Below are 22,029 nucleotides of genomic sequence, written 5' to 3' on the forward strand. Positions count from 1 at the left end.
TGGATCTCTGCAGCTCCTACAGTTGCAATTGGCCTCTTGGCTGCTTTTTAGATTAATGCTGTCCCCTGGCCCTCTCTCTTTTTTCATTTTTGGATGGCAGATGGAATATTGCTCCCTATGATGTTCAAAGCTGAGGAAATTTTATAATAAGGAATATTTTATAGCCTAACCCTAACCCTGCTTTAAACATATCTACAACTTTATCCCTGACCGGTCTGCTGTGTTCCTTGGTGTTCACAATGCTGTTAGCTCAGTAATGTTCTTTCCCAACCCTGTAATGCTTTCATAGAACAGCTGCATGCTGAGAGTAAAATAGTCAAGTTCAAGTTGGGTTACTGGATTTTCTTTAAGGGTATCAGAGTAAATGCAGGGCAGAATGCAAACACGCAACACATTTACCTGAATATATGTAAAATATCACACCATGTTTCCTTTTCACTTCACCCGCCCCACACACAAAAAAATAAAATAAAAAATACAATGAAGCTTGTGTCTGTGGTGTGACAGAATGTGAACAAATGTTTAAGGGGGGGGGGGTGAATACTTGTGCAAGGCATGCCATACTTTGGGAAATCTTTTAAATGCTCAGTATGTTTTAGATATGCGTATAGTTTGACACACTGTACATTAGCAGGATAAGATTCAAGGGCTACCACTAAACGTATACAGGCATTACCCCACAAAGTTTATCCAATGTGGATGTGCAATAATCTAATCAACATATCAACAATCTCAGTCTTACCTCGTCCTTGCACATTTGCAGTAATCTTTATATTTATCTATTTTTTCAAACATCTTGGTGCTTGTGGTCAACTTAATGTTATTCTGCCTGTTGACTTAGTTTCCAAGTTGTGTATATAAAAACTGATGGGCCTGGCTTTGATGAATATTTGCAAATGAACAGAATCAGGAATATGCCTATGAATATTGCAAGATGTTCCCAGTTACCTCTAGTCTTGTAAAAACAAGTTTCGACAACGGTTACACTGAACTAAGCTGTACAACTATTTTTTTTAAGCAAAATAGTTTTACCTTAAGAAAGAGAAATTGCTGCTATTTGTCCTTTAGAACAGGAACACTAACAATCAGGACAGTGAAGCTGTTTGCATGGGCTGATGACAGCTTGTCTTACTGTGGATTTTATTCTGAAAGCACTCAATGTTACCCATCTGCAAGAGTACTTGTCTGCATCACAACCGCAGAGGTCATTTTGATTTTGTTTCCTAAATGGTACGATAAAATACATCAACCAAAGTGTTGTGCAAACTTCAAGACACTATTACAGAGATTGGTAGAAAGCAAGCAGGCAAGTGACTGAGGACAGATTTATGCTCAGGTAGAGTTTATTGTTGTGTTGCAATTCCCCCAACCTCTAGCGACCTCCCTGTTCACTTCAATATGTTCTCTTTTTGGACCATTCACTGTAAACCTCAGACACAGTCACCACATCTAGATACCTGAATGCATTGATCTGTGTGATTGGCTGATTGGTAGTTTATTTCGACATCTAGGATGGGATGTCATTAGCTTAGAGGGAAAGTAAATATTTACAAAATGTGTTTGTTTGGCTCATACTGTCACAGGATGAGGGAGATTGTGGCTCATTATGCCCCAGTTCTGGGATGTTTGATTTTTTTTAAGTGTTTGCGTTTCGATCGGTCAGTGCCCAAACGGCAGCCATGCCATCCATTACTATAAACATAGCTACGGCTACTGCTGCACTTTTAGCGAAATCAACATCATAAAGTTAGCTGAACCTAATTTCAGATACTTGGAACATTATTTTCTTTCAACAGCATCACCCATTGTACTGCATCACCCTAACAACACAAGAGCTATAGCCTGCACATTCAGACACCCAAGGACTTTGCAACCTTACAGGGGCTGCAGAAAATAATGGCTTTAAGTGAGGCTTCTTGTGTCTGTGTACAAACAAGTGCAAGAAGTAGTTTAGGAGTGACTCAAACACAGTTGGTCCAACGCTGATGGGGTAACTTTAGAGGCACTGAGAGATTACTAAATTGAGACTATAACATGTGGTAGAGAGTGTGCAGCTCACTGCCCTTGTTTTATTGCTTTCTTCACTTTATGTTACCGACAATGGTAGTAATCTGTAGTAATCTGTTGCACTGAAATGATATCAAGCCTTGACACCAACACTGAAGTCCTCAATCAACTATGTTCCTCGTTCTCCATTACAATTCGTCCGCGCACATTCTAACACTCTCAAAGCACAGATTATTTATTCAAAATAAAACAATTTCATTACTGTATCTCCAGCATATAAGTAAAACCATAACACTCCTTTATTTTACAAATCTAAAACAGATTAGGGAAGGGAGTCTGCCTTTATACTGGGATCTCTTGTGCAGTCACTCAGCTGCTTGGTTCCGCTTGCATAAGCCCCGCAAGTCTGGCACTTTTTCATCCGCCACAAATTTACTTTGTCTGACCATTTGTTTTCCAATTACTTCCCTGTCCCTGTGAGCAGAAAATTGTCAGCTTTGGTTATGTGAACCTGATCTTGGAGTCTGTGACCAGGGGCAATGTTTGATGCCTAGGACTTTCATACCCATTAAAAAAAAATGAAGGCAGGGTGAATTATTACCCCGCAGAGTTGATTGGGTTTCCGTACGGGCTGGATCATATCGCTTAGTCTTGCCACACACAAAGGGGCGTTCTTATCTTTCTGACTGAGAGATTCGAACTAGAGCGACTGAATGAGTGGATAAACACAGGGCTCTGGTGACACTGAATTTATTTGTGTATTGTGGTGTTTAGAAAGCATGCATTGGACTTATTATAACAAATGATGAGATCTTCAATCCACAGCCTAGAGTCAGCCGCCAAAATGCCTTTATAGAGTAAAATCTTACAGCGCTAAAAGAAGCTAAAGGAAAAGAGTACACTAATGTAGCAGAAAAATGCAACAGCTGAGCACCAATGGCTGCAAAATAATCTTTTTTGAAAGGTGATGCAAATAAGCACAAGGAGAAAGAGAAATCAATGTTTGGCTTTAACTGTTGCATTAGCTGTGATAAACAATCCTGCCTTCAGAAACTTTGGGAGTCAACACAGGGCATTTAGATGGTCAAGCGCAAACTAATCAGATGCAATGGGAAGGACAGGCAATTTAGCAGCTATGGATCCCAGAGGAACAGCATCAATTCACATACTGACCTTTGGAAATTTTATTAATGGATGAAAGATTAGTTCATAACGAAAGGACAGCTTCTCTCATAGACGTTTGTCTGAGGTGACATTATGCACCGGTGCAATTCCATCACCATCAACCCGCCCTATTTTGAAAAAAGACGGCTCATATATGCACAACACACACGTAGATGGTAGACAAAACCTTACTAGTGAGGGCACTTGATTTGTCATGTTTTTTTTTTTTTAACCAATGACAATTGACAAATTTATAGCAGAAATTTCTAAGATCCATGCTGCCACTTACTCCACCTCAAAAACAAACATGTGAATGCTATATGACCCAGATGTGAGATGCCAGAAAGAAATAAAGCTCAGGAAGGCAGCCTATTAGCTTAGCAGCAATTTCCATAAAGTAACAGCTGCTTTGTAAAACAAGACACAGAGAAATTTCGACGGTACTTGCAAAGATAATTAAATGGCCTTATTTGGCTTTGAAGCATTGTCAAATGTGTTCTATTGCTTTTGTCCTTTTATCATTCCAAAAGGCTCCAGTCAATTTAGATGCGAGACTGAAAGAAGAAAGGAATGTAAATACTGCACAAATACCCAGTTGCTTCAACCGCAAACAGTTGGATGATACAGAAAGTCTTCAATATAATAGGCAGAATATTTATACGGCCACATAAAAAAAAAAAAAAAAGAACAGTTTAATAGGTGTGGAAAACAAAAGGCAGGGTACACAGCATGTAGAAAGACTATAATCGAATAGGCTAGATGCGATAAAGGTTTCATTTGGACAAACCTCATCTTAAAGCCTCATCTTATCTATTGGTTCCCCCACATTCCAATCATTGTGATGCTCCAATCCACGACGCTCCTTGCTAGTTTCCTCTGTGCCTGCACACTTCTAGTGTATCCAGTTAGCTTTGCTTTTAGCCGTTCATTGTAGCTCTGCTGCTCTCACTGTATACTCTGAAAATGGCTGAGAGTCGGAAGAAGCAGACTATCTTACAAGTTTATGATAGGAAGAGGAAGACCTCTGAAGGAAAAAATAAGACCAGAGAGCATTTGGGAGATTCTTTCACACAATGGTGGAAGGGATGGTAGGAAGGTCTTGTGCATGCGCAGTATAGTGGAGGCAGAAAATTCTCCGCTATACCTTTAATGGTTGTTTAATGGAGGTTTTCAATATTACAAACACATCACGTTGACTTTCTTTGTCCAGAAAATACAGGCCTTCTAAATCATGAATATTATTACTATTAATAAACTCCTAAAAACGTTCAAAACTTAAAGGAGCAATAAGTAAAATATTTTCTGTAAACTCAACCTAAATCATTCTCATTTGTCGCCCAGGATGAAAGTAACATTCCCTATAAATAATCAGTCCTCTCCATCAACAGTGTCAAACCTAGAGGTACGGTCCAGAACAACTTTGGTTCAGATTATTGCCTGTGTTTATTTCCTGGTTCCTGAACCAATCATATGAGAGTTCCCAGAGTTCCCAAAACAGAGCATAGCATTTGGTATTTTATTTTGGCAAAAGAGCAGCACCCTGCAAACATGGGAGCCAGTATAAGAAGTGGGCCAGTAACAGAACAGAAGACGACATGTTCCTATCCTGTGGAAGTAAAAATTTCACAGCAACAGAACCATTGAAAAACGGCAGGCAGATGTGTGTGTTGTTCTTATTTCAACCACTAGGTGTCATTATTAGTTGTTATTTTTAAGGAACTGACTTAGACTTAGACAAACTTTTCGTTGCATACAGCTGCCTTACGACAATGTAATGAAATTGCAATTGAAATAAAATAATATTACAATATAGAGTAAGTGATAAGAATGTTTTTTTTTTAAAGTGTGCAGAAGAATATTTAACCATGTTTATAGTGCAAAGTTAGTGGTGCAAAAAAGGTATTTATTTAAAAAGTTCAAAATAATAATGGTGCAAAAATGCAGTAAACTGCATTTAAGTCTATCCTTAATATTAATGGCTTGATATTATTTTTGCCATACAATTTTCAAAGCTAGTTAAAAGTTGACTGCAGGTGCGAGTTCGACTAAGAGCCATTTATATTGTTGTTAATATGAAATTGTTAAAGAAGTATGGCAATGTTGAAACATTCTAGCTATTAGAAATAATTCTTATATGTTAGAAATTAACCCATATATATGCTGTAAATTTTAAAAAGGATTCTGGGTAATCTTTTCAATGACAACTTTAATGTATTAAAAGTGATAAAAGTTACATTTTTGTCCCATTTTGTTGGAATGGGAGGGGGGGGGGGTCCTCATATTCTGTATGCATCCCATGTCCTCCAGGTCATAATTACCCGGCATCACTAACCCCTCAATTTGAAGCAGTGTCACTAAATTTTAAACTGTAACTCTATTTTGCCCAGAAGAACAACTTTCCATTCACCAAAAATTGAGCAAATGCCTGAATTTTTCCTTTTCACATGGCAGAAAGACTGCATTTATTCAGAAGACACCACTCGCTTCTATGACACTTTTAATCGTATTATTTTTTGTAGAGGGGTTATCTTTTTTAATGGGGTGAGCAATATTCATATAGTTTTTCTATAGACTAAAGTAGGAGAAATATGCAGCAAATAGATTTTTTGGTATTTTGTTCCAGTGAACAATACCAGTAAAAAAAATCTTCTGATACCTCCTCTTCTTGTCTTGCTGGTCATTTACATTTTTTCTAGAACTTGTTCAACAGTGAAACACTTATGGTAGCAGCAGTGAGGATTTGGGGTACATTCATCTGCAGCACCTTTAGGCTCTGAGCAGTCTCAAAGACTTGCAACATTGGTACATTTCGATCACAAGAAGCTGTATTTTCACGCACTGCTTTCCCGCTCTTTGTGCCCTCTATAGGATGGGAAACTGCACACATTTCAATCATGAGATTCTATGTTTCTGCATGTTGAGACACCCTCAACTATAACGCCAACCCATTGGCTGCCAAATCCAGACAGTGTACAGGCAGCGCATTCTGCTGGAGATCTTGGCCAGAGCTAAAGCATTTTCACATCTTTGTGGTGTTTAATTGACTCTGTGGTTGTGATTTCAATGCAATATGACTGTCGGATCAAAATGACCCAAAGACAAAAGTTGGAACTTTTTTTGTACAGCTTACATCGTAATATGAATAAAGGTAAAATCTTACTTCAATCTAGCAAAAGTCATCAAATTTCAAGTCAAGTAGGTTCTTTTTTCTGCTTTTAAACTTGGGTTTGGGTCATAATGGCCCGAAGGCAACAGGAGAGTTGTTGAAAGTTATTGCTGATGTATTTTCAGCCTGGTGTTATTTTAAGTCCCAGACTAGGAAATTATTATAAAATCTGCTGTCATAGAGGTAGGTCACACTTGCCTATGGCAAAAATAATTCAGAAGCTGCTAATTAGCAGCACTTGGCTACTACTTACACTTTTAAATCCCATCAAAAGGAAGCTTTATCAACACCTTCAGTGCCATCATTGCCCATCCCCAGTAACTTACAGCAACATGTCGAAAACAGGAACCATGTATTTGGTTGGGAGAAGAGAATGAAACGACAATAAAACTCATCTATCTTTACCAGTGCAAAATAGGCTCACCCACTAATTATAATTAGGCTTCAAGTATGAGTCTTTGATAAAATGAAGATTTAATGAACAAATAACTAAAGAGATACAGGAGAATGCTTTGATCAGTGAAAGTAATACCACTGTGATAACCAGGTAACAACACGATACCTCAGATTAGTGTTGATACTATCCTTGTTTATGAATGCTTTATAAGCAACTCCTAAAAAAGATGTATTGTAGCATGGGACAAAATTTCCTTCATTTAAAGTGAAAACAAGAAAAAAGAAGGTTCTTGTCAAGTTGTTTTTCAATGAACGGTCATTTCCCATGAATAGATAAGCAGCACTTTCATACAACTACCGATGTCACTTTTAAATATTAGCGGACATTATAGTCCTGCATCATCAGAGAACAGGAAGCAAAATTTTACGTAAAAGTGCAGAGGTGTTGGAGGCATGCCTTTTGTATCTTTGAGAAACCCAATTAATGTGCAATGACTAATTATGTTAATTGTTTTGAATGTCAGCTAGAGTTGTAAACACACTGTATGACTTGGGCATATTTACAACATTAATATGGAATCATATTTTAGGATAACCTGAGGTCTAGCCCACAAAGCACATTCCAAGTTTTGCATGTTCGTCTAAACTGCTGTTATTTTAGGCGCTGGATGTGAAGGTGAGTGCTTTAAGATCGACACTTGCCGCATCTATGTTCCAGAGTCTTCTTTTGAAGAAACAAAGGGATGTTTGTGTTGATGGAGTGCACTGATGCAGGCCGCTCAGCTTGCTGGTTGCTTTTTCGGGTTCTTGGAAGAAACAGTGACTGAATGGCAGACCACCCATGAATAGTTTGTAAGTCCTGACAATTAGCCGTTCACAGCACTAAAGTTGGCATCTGATCAGTGGGTTCTTATCAGTGCTGAACTAAATTTGAATTTTTTTCCTCTGGTATGACTAATCAAACTAGAACTAGACAACCCTACACTGAACAGAGATGTTTTTAAAACACAGTTCATAAAACTTTTCTTTTATTTATAAAAACTCAAAACAGCTTTTTATGTTGTTTTTTTTCCACATTTTGACCTCAGTCGAATGAGACTCTTTTCAAAGCAGCAATATAAAGAAAAGTCAAACCTGGATCCTTCAAATCACAGTTTGTGAAAAGAAAAAAACATTTACATTAACAAAAAAGGAGCAGATGTTTACATCTCCTAAATTTAGACCAAAAGAGATGTTTTTCTTTCTCATGAACCTGCTTTAATGTATCATTTCATGAACTAGATGTATCATTACATCCCCACAGCCAGAAGCTCTGGCCTGAATCTAAAATGGGGACAGGACAAAATCCCGAAGCACCCGTGATAATATCTTCCTGTCAGCTTTACTGCCGTCTCAATTCAGGACAAATGACTTCCTGCTCTTTGTTATATAAGACAAACATTGATGGCTTGTCGAGTGCCCTTAAAATTCATGTGAAATGGTGAAGAAGTCTATTGCTGTGGGCAGACAATAGGTAGAAAAACTGCTTTTGAATTCTCACTTTTACAGTTCTTAGAGGGACATTTCTCCAAATTCGGTAATTGAACAGAGACACTGAGATCTGCTGCTTAAAGTGTAACTCACCGCTATTACCAGAGCCTTACTCTACCCAATATCATAGTTGAAAATGTGCCGAAGGGAGGCCTGGAGGTCCAGGAAACATGCAGGTGGTCGAGAGCTGGTTCGTGTATGGGCTACTAGTAAAAGCTAGATATATATGCTGGATAAACTAACTCAATGCTAAGCTAATAAACTCCAACTCGCTACCAACAGCGGCGGCGCTACTGACACGTCAGATTCTCTTGGTGACGTCACAAAAACCTTTGAACCAAAAGCAATGCTGATTCAAAATTCAATGCGCCAATCAGACTGTTTTAGACACAAAAGCAGGATTTCAATAAATATGCTGTAATTTGTAAAAATGATGACCAGGATATGTAGACCGCACCGTAAGAGAACCATGTTAACAGTTTATTGGCACAAAAACTGTCGATTTGGGGATGAGTTGCCCTTTAATAACTGTGGCTAAGTTTTCGGAGAATTCCTGAGTATATCCAGCCGGCTGGTATGGGGAACTGTGCTTTGAGCACCCTGGGATCAGGTGTTTGCAGCTTACCTTGTACGATGAGGTAAACCTGTGAGGTCTTAGGCTGCTGCTTGGTTTGTATGGAGCAGGTATACGAGCCTTCATCATACACATCCACCTAAAGAGAAAATAACATTTATGAGCATACTCTTAAACATCATATTGTTATTACATATTTGCTCAACATTTCATAAGCTTTTTAATGCATCTAATGCTTCATTATCATAATTTTCCTTCTGAAACTTAAGGCCAGCATTTGTATTCTGCCCTCTTTATTCCTAGAACTCCTCCATTACGTCCTGGACGACCCATTGCCTTCAAAACGCACCTAATTAGTGAATAAAGCCTGCCCGAGTGTATTTTAATTCCACGGTCATAACAGCAGTTCTGTGAAGGCATCAAAGTTTGTTGAAGAATGTTTCTTGACACACAGCAGCCTAGAGGCCCATGGGAGCTGTGGAGGAGCTGCTGAGATGCACAGCTCAGGTGAGGGAATCTGTTGGCAGGACAACTTTTTGTTATGCAACTGTTGCCACTGGTGAAATAAAGCAGGAAGTCCCATTTACGGTCTCCCAAAAGCCAGCCAGGCAACACAGCTCACATGTGGAAGGAAAGGAACTCCTGTGGAGCAAAATCAAACTATCTGGTCGACATAAACAATGCTCTGTGGGTATTGCAGAGAACTAACACAGTATACTGCCTCCAACAAACCCTCCCCACATGACGGCCTCATTGTGCGGGGATGTTTTTCTTTAACAGGGGCAATGAAGCCGATCGCAGTTTGATGGGTAGGGCAAACGGCTTGAGAACGGGCTGGAGTTTAATCTTCCAGTGGGACAACGGCCCCGAAGACACTGCCAGCACTATCTCGATTGTTTAAGTATAACATATAACACAGGAAGAAAAGTGTTGTGGGTACATGGCACACTAATTCTTCCTTTCTTTCTTTTTTTTATGGATCTCTGTTGGTCTTTCAACTTCAGCCTTAATAAAATACATTTATGTTTGTTGATGTAAACAGTTGAAAAAATTAAATAATTTTGCACCCATTATGTCCTCAAGAGGAATTTTACGCAATAATACCCTACAATCTTTTTTTAAATTGCTGAAATGTTAAAGTCAAATAAAAATATCTGCCAGTTACTAACCTTGTGTGTTACTGAATAGTGTTTACAGATATGTTTATGCATAAGGGAATGTTTTTAGCAGTTACAACACCCAGCTGGGGCAATACTTTGGTTAAATCAGACACAGAGCCTTAAATTAACAATTTTTTTGCAAGCTTTATTTTTTACTGACATATATGGGAATAAATAAGTCATTTATTATGTATAGAAGAAGTATCAAATAACACATTTGGTTCCTACATTTGAGGGAATTCACACAGAGCCTGAAGAAACAGTCTGATGGGACAAAGTAAATAACCTGAGTTTTCTCTGACTGAAGTTGTAACTTTTATGGGAGCCGCAAAAGCACAAAGAAAAGCAAGTCAAGTTCAGATGCCTTCGAAATGCACTACCTACTTTACTTGACTGGAATTTATAGAGCATTGCTTTATTGTGGCTGAACGTGACCACAAATGGGACTCTGGGAAACAAACCTCAGTCTCTGATTCCCTGCACTTTCTATGGCCGCTGCTATTTAATAGAGCCTTAAATATCGCCTCCTTAATTCTGCGTATTGATTTATTTGGACTATTCTGTTTAAACTCAACCCAGACTGAAAATGATGTACTCTTGTACTCTTTGTCAGTACTTATTAGGTTAAGCTCAACGTTCTGCCCCTGACAGGCGTATTCTTGCACACAGTAGTTTGGGGAAAACGGAGCGGCAGCCACATTAACCTGAAAGCTGCCAGAATTTATGTTTCATTAACACATTTTCTCATAATTGGGTCTTTCACCTCCATGATGAATTACAGGCAGACTGGGCTCTCCACAGAGCACTTGTACTGTAAATCTCTGGGTCAGGTACTTCAGCACTACTGTTCCGAAATAACATTTCACCTGACTTTCGCCTCCTCAACAAACAAATCAGCATGTAAATATTAGCCTTATGAGCTCACCTTGAAGCTGGTGACTTTGTGTTTTCAATACTTTACTCTTGTATGGCAATTGCATTATGCACTGATGCCTGGCTTTAATGTTGTTTCATTCCTAACATTGTCAGTGTTTTGGATTTCAGATGTGTGCTCAGATCGCTTGTGCTTGGTTTCATTTTCTATTTTTTCAGGAATTTTTTGACTTTAGGAAATTAATATAATTATCATGACGCCTAAAAGCCTGAAATGTAAAAGGCGGAAAAATGATCAAATGTGCCTTTTAATCCAAGTGTCTAGGAAAATTTAATTAGTAAGCCCTGTCTACCCTTTTCTCTGGGGTAAATGTATAGTATAACACTGGGGCCCCTGTTTCTGCGGTACTCTTCAAAATAGAAAAGACTAAAGAACATAAGTTTAAAGGGATCCATGATTATTTGAACATGTTGGCTTAAATATGTTGTAATTATCCAATTAACTTAAAAATTACTGTTTGTGATATGTAAAAACTCATAATTCTTAAAAAATTGTATATTCTTTGTTATATTTTTCTCTCATGGAGGTCGCCATTTTTTCACCTGCGGTTCAAACTGAAAAGGTTAAACGTACTCATTGCTGTTTTGGCTGGACGGAGCTAACGTTAGGACCCAGTATATGTCATTTACCCAGAATGCATTGCAGCGTAAACAACATGCCGATATTTTTACTGTCTTGTTTTTACATCTAAAATATGTATTTCTCAGATAAAGTACATTGTTACAACTAATCGTGGATCCCTTTAAGATGCCTGTATCTCTCTGACCGACAGCTAAAACAAGCAAACTTTTCAGTATTGAATTAAATCATCAGAAACAAAATGATCTTCCTCATCTTCTTATTGTGTGCTCAGACATTTCAGCGCAGCGGTAAACATTACCTTTTGTATGCGTAGGCTGTACTCCAGCTGCCCTTTGGTCACGAGGCCTACTCTGGGGTCCAAGGACCACTTGTCTTCACCGGCAAAGATGATGTTGGATCGATTGAGCCAGGCCACCTTGGACACTTTGTCATCAACATAACACCTGCAAACACAAAGAAGAGAGTGCCACGTTAGGCTAGACACGACCAAACCGTCCGGTTCCTCTTTGAACGGATGCAAATACAGATTCACTGGGATGTAACATAGTTTTACGAAAATGATGTGGAAATCTATGACGAACACGAGCAAAGTTAGGTTTTGGAACTTAATAAAGCGAGTTTAACACCCATAAATATGTGTAGCGACAAAGGAAAAAAAAGTCAGCTGATTTGATAGACAGAAAGATACTGTTGGCTGGTAATAATAGTTTATACATATTAGGATTTCTTTGAAAATTCTCAGCAACATACAGAGCACTAAACAGCCAGACGCCCCAGACTGAGGATCAAGGGGGACCGAGCCTTTCAGTCTGTGGCACAAACGCTGGAGAACAGTCTACCTCTACAGCTATGTTTAGTTGACTCTGGGCTGTTTTAAAACGCAGCTAAAAACTTTTTTGTCAACACAGCTATTTTGCTGAATGTGTTTTATTTTTTTTGTCTTATTTTATCTTATTTTACTGACACTTAGTATTAATAGTTATTTTTGTTGGTGTTTTGTGATGGTTTTGTCTGTGAATGGTGCTTAATAACTGAGCTTTACTTAATCACAAAGGAGCGTTATTCCACATCCTTCCTCCCAGTAGAATAGGCTTTACAACCATGAAACTCTAAAGGTCTTTACATCTCTGCGGATTTTGCAGTTTTTTAGTCTTGTACAAATTCTGTTGGTGTTTTTTATGCACCCATATACATAGTTGTTTTGCACATTTTCTAAAACTACCTTGCTGAGTTGCAGAATTTCATGATTATTTTGAGAATGCCTTTTTAAGTAACTTAATGGTGCCTATTTCCCGGGATGCACCCCGGACAGGTCGCCAGTCCATCACAAACATACATACACACTCACACCTAAGGGCAATTTGGAGTAACAGTCATGTTTTTGGATTGTGGGAGAAAGTCAGAGTACCCAGAGAGAACCTAAGGAGCCACAAGGAAAACATGCAAACTATGCATAGAGACGCCAGACTGGGAATTTAACCCAGGACCTCAATTGCTACAAGGCAACATTGCTACCAACTGCACCTCTGTGTAGCCCTGTTTGACTTGTCCTTCTCACTTAAATCATCTCATTAAGATAAATACATTTCCTTCAACACCAATCCCCTTTCTGTGATGACAAAAGACTACTGCTATCGGAGCAGAGCTTTATACCAGGTAAGCTTAAGCTAAGACATCTTACACATGGAGAAAGGGAGCTGAGCGTCTTCCTAATGAATACATGCAAGTGTAAGGGGATGTCAGCGTAAATGAGAATGGATATTAGCTGTAATGTAAGATTACAATAGATGTGGCTCATATGTAAAGTCCTGCAGCTCTTGGCTACACCCGTCACTTTGGCTTGGCTTAAAAGGGAGCAGATTAGTGAGGCAGAGAACTGAGGCAGTTGACCTCGAGTGATGCTCAAAAGTGTCAGTTCAGTCACCCCAGCGTGTGACCCAGTGGGCGGTGGATATAAAATCTTTGAAGGCTTGTACACGCAGCTCAGACTCCTGCTGATGGGCCTTCCCTTTATGTGGAACTGTGATAACTATCTGTAGTTATTGACTTTTTCTGACATTTTACATTCCGCCACTTCCCTCATCCAGAAGCGCTGATCCATTTGCGTTTCGAAACTCTTAAGGGGTCTAATCAAAAGGAGCAGCTAAACTGATTTAGACAGTTTTCTATAATCACAGAGCTGGAGAAAGAGCCCTCTACCCCATAACCGTCCATAATCCTGAGGAAGCGTTGGGAGGAGATAACGGAGCCTGACTCAACCATCCCAATCCTTGTAACATGAATCAGTTTACGACTCAGTTTCATTGTTTTCTATAAAGTTTTAAGCCATAGTGCCTCAAACCCATTCAGGAATGACGCAACCTTGCGGTGCAAGTTTCAAAGACTGATCAAAGCTCTAACTCCTCCATCGCATTTCTGTTTTTAAAGACTCAAAGGGATATAATAATCTGCATTGGTTTCAGACAGTAGAATGCAGAGACTTATTTTTAGTTAGAAGAAAGAGATCAGGGCCTGGCTCCTTTAACATTCTCAAATGAGACTTCCTCTATCAGGCATTTATATGGACATACCCACACATGTGCAGGTATCTCCGCTTCTGTGAAGGTTTTGTTTCAGTCTGACACAAAAAACAATCTTTAGACCAGTGCTGCCCTCAGGGACAGCTGTTCTGCATGTTGTACGTGTTGTCCTGGTTCCAGACAGCGGAACCTAATCATTGCTTAATTAGCGGGCCTCTGCACACCTCGATGGCAGACTGACCCCTCATTAACACACACTCCTCCGTCCGTGCAGTTTCCGTTACGTCACAAATAAAAGCCGCTCGTGGCACGACGGCATGGCAGAGAACCCTTCCTCTGTTGTCCGTCAGAAATATGGGTCGAGTCTATTTGTGACGGGTGACGGAGTAGAATGCGTCAATTCCTAAAAACCAGATGAGCCAGACTTAAAGTCAGACCCAGGAAGTGTACATATGTGTGATATTTCAAAATAAAGGAGGCAGGGCTGTCTGGATGCATGAACACAAATACACAAAGACGAAGTGAACAAGTAACACAAGTCAGTGTGAAGCTCGCTTGTGAAGGTAAATTATTGATTTGAATCGGATTTGTTGGAGCAGGGACAGATCTAAAACATGCAGGAGACCGGCCTTCGAGGACTAGAGTTGGACACGCCTGCTTTAGACAAATAAAGCTGCTTAACACCCCTTACTTTAAAAAAAAAAATACAACTAGTAAAATTACTAGTGGTAAATTACAACTACAGTGTGTTGTGAGATTAAAAAAAATTGTGTTGGCCTCACATTTTCTTTGAGAATAAATTTAGTTAAAAGCAATGCAATTAATTCAGACCAATTATTTAGTCAAACAAATCTGATTTAATCCTAATTAAGATTCATTAAGTTAATTTCAGTTGATCAAATGCTGCCAGCAGATAACAATCATCTAAGGCAAGATTTAAAAATTGTCAGCTGATTTTCAAAACACATGACAATAAGAAATTGTAGATATAAAAGGTTACTTATACAGTGTGTGGTGTCCGGCCAAACAGCAAGCACAACATACCGCACACAAACACATTTCACTCAGGAACATTTAGATGTCAGATGGGAAATCTTGCAAAACCTCTCAAGACCAAACGTGAGTTTAGAGTAAATAAACATGGGCGACAAAGAAGAACAGTGGCAGTAGTTTGTGGACTAATTTAAAAAAAGAAAAAAAAAATCATTGCAAAAAGAAAAGGCGCTGGTGAAAGGAGTGGAGACAGCAGCAGCTCGACGTTATCGGGCAAAGACAATCCAACATGTTGAAGATCTCTGATTTGAGGGAAGAGAGGTCCTGATATCCTTCCAAGCAGACCAGATCACTCTTAACACACCACACACGGCAGGAATATCGCTTAAGATTATCTTAAGAACTGTTTGTAATTTCTTCATTAGATGCTTGTACAATCTGGCTAGTAAAAGTAAGAGATGGTTCAACTGATCATGGGATGGAGTGGGTTTAAACCAATGTTCGCCCTAATTTTTCACGTGTCTGAGCATAGACCACTGTGAGCAACATCACACGTGCACACTGATGCTACACCAGTATTACGCCTGTCCAAAACCTGAGGATTACAACAAGTTACATGGCTTACTAAAAGAATCAAATTACATTTATTTTAGATTACTTAGATTAGATATGATTGACTTAACCAGATTACACAACAAGACAAAAATCTTGTATTTTTTAAATGAGCCATATAGTATGTTTTTTGTCAGAGTAGGGGTCCAACTAAGGATCATTGCAATTAAATTATTTACATTTTGTGCAGTCAGATTTAGCACAAGCCTGTGGTGCTGTGCAGCCTTTCTTCTGTCAGTCTGCTCCAGGGCAGCTGTGGTTACAATGTAGCTCACCACCGTCCGGGTGTGAATGTGTGCATGAATGGCTGAATGACTGACCAGTGTAAAGCACTTTGGGATCGTCAGAGTTGATAATAATCTGTACAAGTACAAGCCATTTATACATATATATATATATATATATATATATATATATATATATATATATATATATATATATATATATATATTGCTAGTCCTCAGGCATGCTCTCATTAAATAAAAAACGTAAAAACAGAGATGTTTTTCAATAACGGAGGTAGAACGAAAAGGCTGGTCAGAAAACAGCAGAAGCCGTGCACTCCAAAGGACACCGACTGCAGCTGATAACACCAGCAGAGCAACAGCGCTCCAGAAGAAAACAGCAGGTGTAGCGTTCAAAAACCAACCAATTTGGCGTCTTCCCCAGCCGTCAATTATTGATGTGCTGCGATCAGCACTTGGCGCACACAGAGTGGGACCGTGGAACACCATCTCACCAGAATTGCAAAATGGTATAAAATAACTTGGTTTATAATTAATTCTTTTTAAAGTTCAGCTTGGATGTTATTTTTCTGCGCTGCATAGATTTGCTGTGCACGCCAAATCCAGATGCAGTGCGCAATTGCGCATGCTTTGAGGGAACAGTGATCGGAACATTTTTACTATGTAATTTAGATGCATGCATATATTTAGACAGTCCAGACATCCACAAGAAATCATATGCAAAAATACAGCTAATGCCCAAGTGGCGACACATTTCTGCTACTGATATCACACAAGGGGGCACCATCCCCTTTGGGTTATAAATCGGCTTGTAACCGGAGAAGGGAGCTAAGGGTATAAATGTTTGTAAATTCCTTTGTTCTGTCTTTTTTTGCTCCTGGATCTGAGCAGCAGAGGTACCTTGTAATCATGTGTCTGGCTTCTGCAGATTAAAGTGTGAAAATATATTTCTGAGTCTGAGTCACTCTTAGAGATTGTTTATTTTAGAGTGTGCGCGCTTAAAATAAATAATCGTCCCGGAAGACGTTAGTGCGCCTGAACACGGTCTGGGTGTGCACATGAACAGAAGCATCCCGATAATTGGGGCATCCTTAAGTTTGTCAGATGGGTAAAAAAACGGGCAAAAACTGGGCTGTGGACCCGGCATAAGGATTTCTCGCCAGATGCAATGAGTCAGTTTGCAGTCAGGTCAATGTCCTACTGGAAGGTGAACCTCCATCCCAGCCTCAAATCTCAGGCAGATTGACACAGGTTCCCCTCCAGAGCTCTGTATTTAGCACCATCCATCATTCCCTCGACTCGGAACAGCTCACCAGTCTCTACTGCTGAACAACATTCCCACAACATGATGCTGTCACCACCATGTTTTACTGTGGGGACGGTGTTCTCTGAGTAATGAGATGTGTTGAGTTTGAGCCAGACGTAGTATTTTCTTTGTGTCCGAAAAGTAAAGTTTTTGTCTAATCTGATGAGATCACCTTCCTCCATACATTTGGGGGTGTCTGTCACCCATGTGCCTTTTTGCAAGCTCAATATTTGTAATATTAAGTAATGCCTTTCTTCTAGCTACTCTTCTATAAAGTTTAAATGTAACAAATAGGTAAAAAAAAAACAAGGGATGACAAATACTTTTCCAAGGCACTGTATTTTCACTGTTCAAACACTTTCATGTGCTCCTTAGATAAGAGACAGAGTTATTTTTTTATTTATTGGGGGGGGGGGGGGGGGGGGTTAGCTTTGTGAGATGGGAGCTGTTTTTGGAGAATTTGAGAGAAACTGCTTTGTTTGATGCTCAAATAGTGTACACTCCTCCACTGCTTTGATGCAAGGTTGGCTTTATGATAGAGGCCCTTTTTTATTATACCTCGTTAAAGCCCGAGGAGCTTGCGACACTGTGTTTTCTGCTCTTGCAAGAATTAATAAAGTGCTGATTGAGCGAAAATCACTAATCTCCTTTCTTTAATTAAGAGCTGAGTTATTTGTTTTCCTTTAACAGGGCTTAATTTACACTTGTTAATGGTCATATTAATGTCCAGATGTTTCAAGAGTTTTGAGATCATAATAAACCTTTGTGTTAGAAAAACCCAGAGTCATAAAGGGGGTTGTAGTCTCACCTTTAGAAAACACAACTTGGCTTATCAGTTTCTCACCCTATTGTAGATCAGTTTTGGCATACTTTGCCTTCCAAAATAGCTTTTGGACATCAGGTTTTGTAAGCGTTTGTTTGTGCACAGCTCCGTAAAACTTTTGTTTTAATTGTACAGATTATACATTTTAATCTGGTAAAGGTCTGGAACATTTTGATTATTTCTGTTTTGTTCATTGTGTTGTAGATTTGGTGCTATGTTTGGGATCATAGTCCTTTGAAAGGCCTATTGTAGTTTTTCATGCCTCTGACACATGTCATGTTGGACTCCAGCTAGACTTTGGTAAAAATGCTTGGTAAAGGGTATTTGTGCTGGTATGGTGATTTACCCCATACCATATTGTTTTTCATTATTATATTGATAGAGATTAAACATCATTCTTTCCTAAATGAAAAGAAGACACCCCTGCAATAGAGTTAAGCTGAAAACTGTTAAAAAAAAAAGCAATACAAAGAAGCAAATGCAACTGAAATGGATTACATGTATAACCACGGCAGTTTTTAATTTCATAGGTGAATGCACATACAGTATAGCATGTGACACAAGCAAGCAGAGTCATATGTGCAAAGCTCTACAATCTCAGTTTTTAGGTTTGTTTATGATTACCTATCATTGTAAATAATATAAGGCTGCCTTTAATTAATTCTCCATGCCACATGTATGGCCTGTGCTCCATAAAGTTCACCATTCAGAACAATTGCATCAATAACATATGCATAATAAGTGTGAAATATGACCAAGTGACAAGAGGGATTTTAGTCTATTGATATGTTTTGGTAACTTTAAAGAAGGCCAACAATGTGACAACCTTAATAATCTGCATCCTTGTATCAGCAATAGCCTAATCAGGAAGCATTCTGTTCACAGAAAGGCTTCAAAACAGAGTAGGCCATTTCAGGTAGTTGTTAAATCGAAATACTTCAAATTCAAAAGGGAGTCTGATTATACCGGAAACACCTGACAAACAAGGAGTAATGCAAATTTAAATGGTATGTTGTTTTCATCCAAAACTCTCGTTCTATATAGATGTCCACTAAATCTTTAGTCAGATTTATTTATTTATTTCCCCCAATTACAGGTATGTTCTTCCATTGACTGGACAAACAGAGCTCTTGTGATATTCTGCTTTTCATGCTGGTCACTTGGGCTTTCTAAATTGAAAATCGTTTATTTTCCAATTAGTGAATTCCAATTTCATTGCACATGAATGGTGCACAATGCATTTAAGACAATATTTTAAAAGTCTTAAGTGTTTTTCCCAGTGATTTTTCAAATAATGAAAGACCGATAGCTAGTAAATAATTTACTATCAGAGAGTGTATCCACATGGTTCTTTCATCTGGCAAAAAGTCCTGGCCTTTCCTGCAGGCATTTAAAAAGAAAAGTATTCTCTTGACTTCTATATGACAACAATACAATTCCAAAAACATCCTTACTTCACCCCCACATTCACTCAACAGATACTTAATCTTGCCAATAGTCAGTCAGCTATGGTTGGTAAGTCTCTCAGAGACTGAATAATCCCTTATGCAAGAGTCAGGTGTCAGGTCGTTTTGAATTTCACATGCAGTTTTAAGACTATTCTTCAAAACAATCAACATACATCCTTTACGGAACAAATGAACCCTGAAATATTTTCACGTCTCCCTGCTTTCTGTTAATGCAAAATATGATTTGAATGATGCATCTTTACTACATGCTGCAGAGTAATTATTGAGATTATTTCAATTCTCAGCCAGAGCTGCAACCATGAAATGGTGCCAGTGCCTTTACAACATAAGCAGATGTGACTGTATAAGATGTCTTTTTCACTCTTTATCACCTCCTGCTGTTACTTCTTTTTCGAAAGGACTACAGAGCTTCTCACTCTGTCTCCAGCTCAGCATGCCCAACCTAAAACCAGTTATCAAGAGCTTTCCTTTTTGGCTCAGCTATATCTTTACCATGACAGACCAGAGGAGCACATACTTCACCACATACAAGGCCCCAACATGAGTATCCATCCAGTGTTCCAACCTACTATACCCAAAGAAGACACTAATGTTCTTAAGCTTCTCTGCTGGAGGCAAAGACTGATTCCTGACCCAAATAAGTTTTTCGACTATTTGAGAATCCCAGCCACGGACTTTGAGAAACCGCTATATATTTGCTATACATTTCTTTTCTTTTATACAAGTATTTTTGTTATGTTCAGTTAGGTTTATTGTTTATATATATACACATATATATATATATATATATATATATATATATATATATATATATATATATATATATATATATATATTTCTATAATTTTGTCATGTTCTTTGAATTTCGTTGGAGTTGAAACAGTGACAGCTTGCAGCGACATTGAAAAGAGATTTGGCATTATAAAAGCAAACACTGAACAATTAGACATTGAAAAGTCAAACATTGTTATAAAGTAAAAATTTATAATGATATCCTCAGTTTATGCTGCGGCTTTTTTTGAATGAGAGATGTTTTCAGTGTCACTGCAGAGCTCCTTCAGTTAAGGTGTCACTACAACCTGGCACTGTTTTGTCGTTGGGGCGGGGCTAAATTGAAGGTCCCTTCATTGGCCTTCCGTTTTTCCGATACTCTTCATCTACCTGCAGTAAACCTATGGAAAGCTTCGGTCAAGTACTGCTGCTCGACCACAAGAAATGGCATTATTTTCATTAATATGATCTTCATTAGCTTATACAGCTAATGATTGTGTTGACATGTAGCTAAATCCGTGACAGCAGGTAGATGATAAGGAGTACGGGAAAAACCGAAAGCCCATCAAGGGGTCTTCAATTTAGCCCCAATCTCTGACGGCAAAACAGTGCCAGCTTGTAGTAACGTCGTGGCTGAAGGAACTCTGCAGTGACACTGAAAACATCTCACATTGAAAAAAGCTGCAGCATAAAATCAGAATATCATAAGTTTTTACTTTCTAACAATGTTTGACTTTTCAATGTCTAATTTTTCAATGCCAAAGCTCTTTTTCGATGTCATTGCAAGTGGTTTTTCAATGTTTGATCTTACAATACCAAATCTCTTTTCAACGCCACTGCAAGCTGTCACTGTTTTTGTTCCATACCCCCCCCTGCGACCATTAACTCTTACTCGGAACTAAAGTTCAAGTTATGTTGTTAAGATGTCAGCAGACAAACATATTTCGCAAAAAGCAAAGATCGAACCCTGAGGTTCGTCTACCAGACACCCTTCTCACCATAACAAAGCATGAGATTATGATCATGTACACTACAAACTTAATCTGTGAAAAGGGTGAGCCTTGGCAGAGTATTTGCATCAAGAACGCAAATATTTGGGTACTTTTGGGCCAGCTAGCCCTCAGAAGCATCTCCAGTGCCCCACACCCCAGCAACATTCCACCCAAAATACATTAAATCACAAGTTCCAGAAAACACATCTGGACTAGAAAACCAGACATCCATAACTCTGCTGGTCAATTGTACCAAAGGCAGGACAAAAGCCAAGCATTAACAGTCAGTTGGAGCCTAAATTTCAACATCCCATTGTAAAGTGTCCTACTGATGCTGAGAAGTGTGATCCCTCCACTCTCCAGTCAATGTTACCACTGACATCCCAGCTCCTCAGTGAGTTTTTATGTCTTCAAACAGTGGTGCAGCCTTTATGGGTATCTGTGGCGCCATGGCCGCCTCGGTGCTATGCTGACTTGTACACACGTAAGTAAGTAAGTATTTACTTTTTTCTTATACTACAGTCACTTTTAACACAGAGCAACTCTTTCACATCAGATAGTGGTCTCTGAGCAGCTATTCCCTGGTTTGTCAATCCAGAGAGTTTTTCTGAGATCCTGGTTGGGAGTGCAGCAGCTCTCTGTGGGATTTACTGGAGGTGCAGACGTGGAAAAGGTGAATGTATACTTTTGAATCTCCTCCAGCAGGGACTTCAAGCTCTGCTACTAACTATCTACAATAGTTAATGTCCGCTCCCTGGTGAACAAAACGGACCAGCTGCTCCTTCT

General features: G+C 38.9%; 1 protein-coding gene across 1 annotated transcript in view; it reads right to left on the minus strand.

The window, feature by feature from the left end:
* Nucleotides 1-22,029, minus strand: part of LOC105933220 (limbic system associated membrane protein) — a gene marked incomplete in the record, with an annotated part of 539,059 nt that overhangs the window by 82,064 nt on the left and 434,966 nt on the right. The window contains 2 exon segments of the mRNA XM_021321539.2: nt 8,889-8,976; nt 11,812-11,956. Coding sequence (XP_021177214.2) covers nt 8,889-8,976; nt 11,812-11,956 — 233 coding nt within the window.

Source organism: Fundulus heteroclitus, chromosome 18, assembly GCF_011125445.2.
Source record: "Fundulus heteroclitus isolate FHET01 chromosome 18, MU-UCD_Fhet_4.1, whole genome shotgun sequence".
In the NCBI taxonomy this organism is placed as follows: domain Eukaryota; kingdom Metazoa; phylum Chordata; class Actinopteri; order Cyprinodontiformes; family Fundulidae; genus Fundulus; species Fundulus heteroclitus.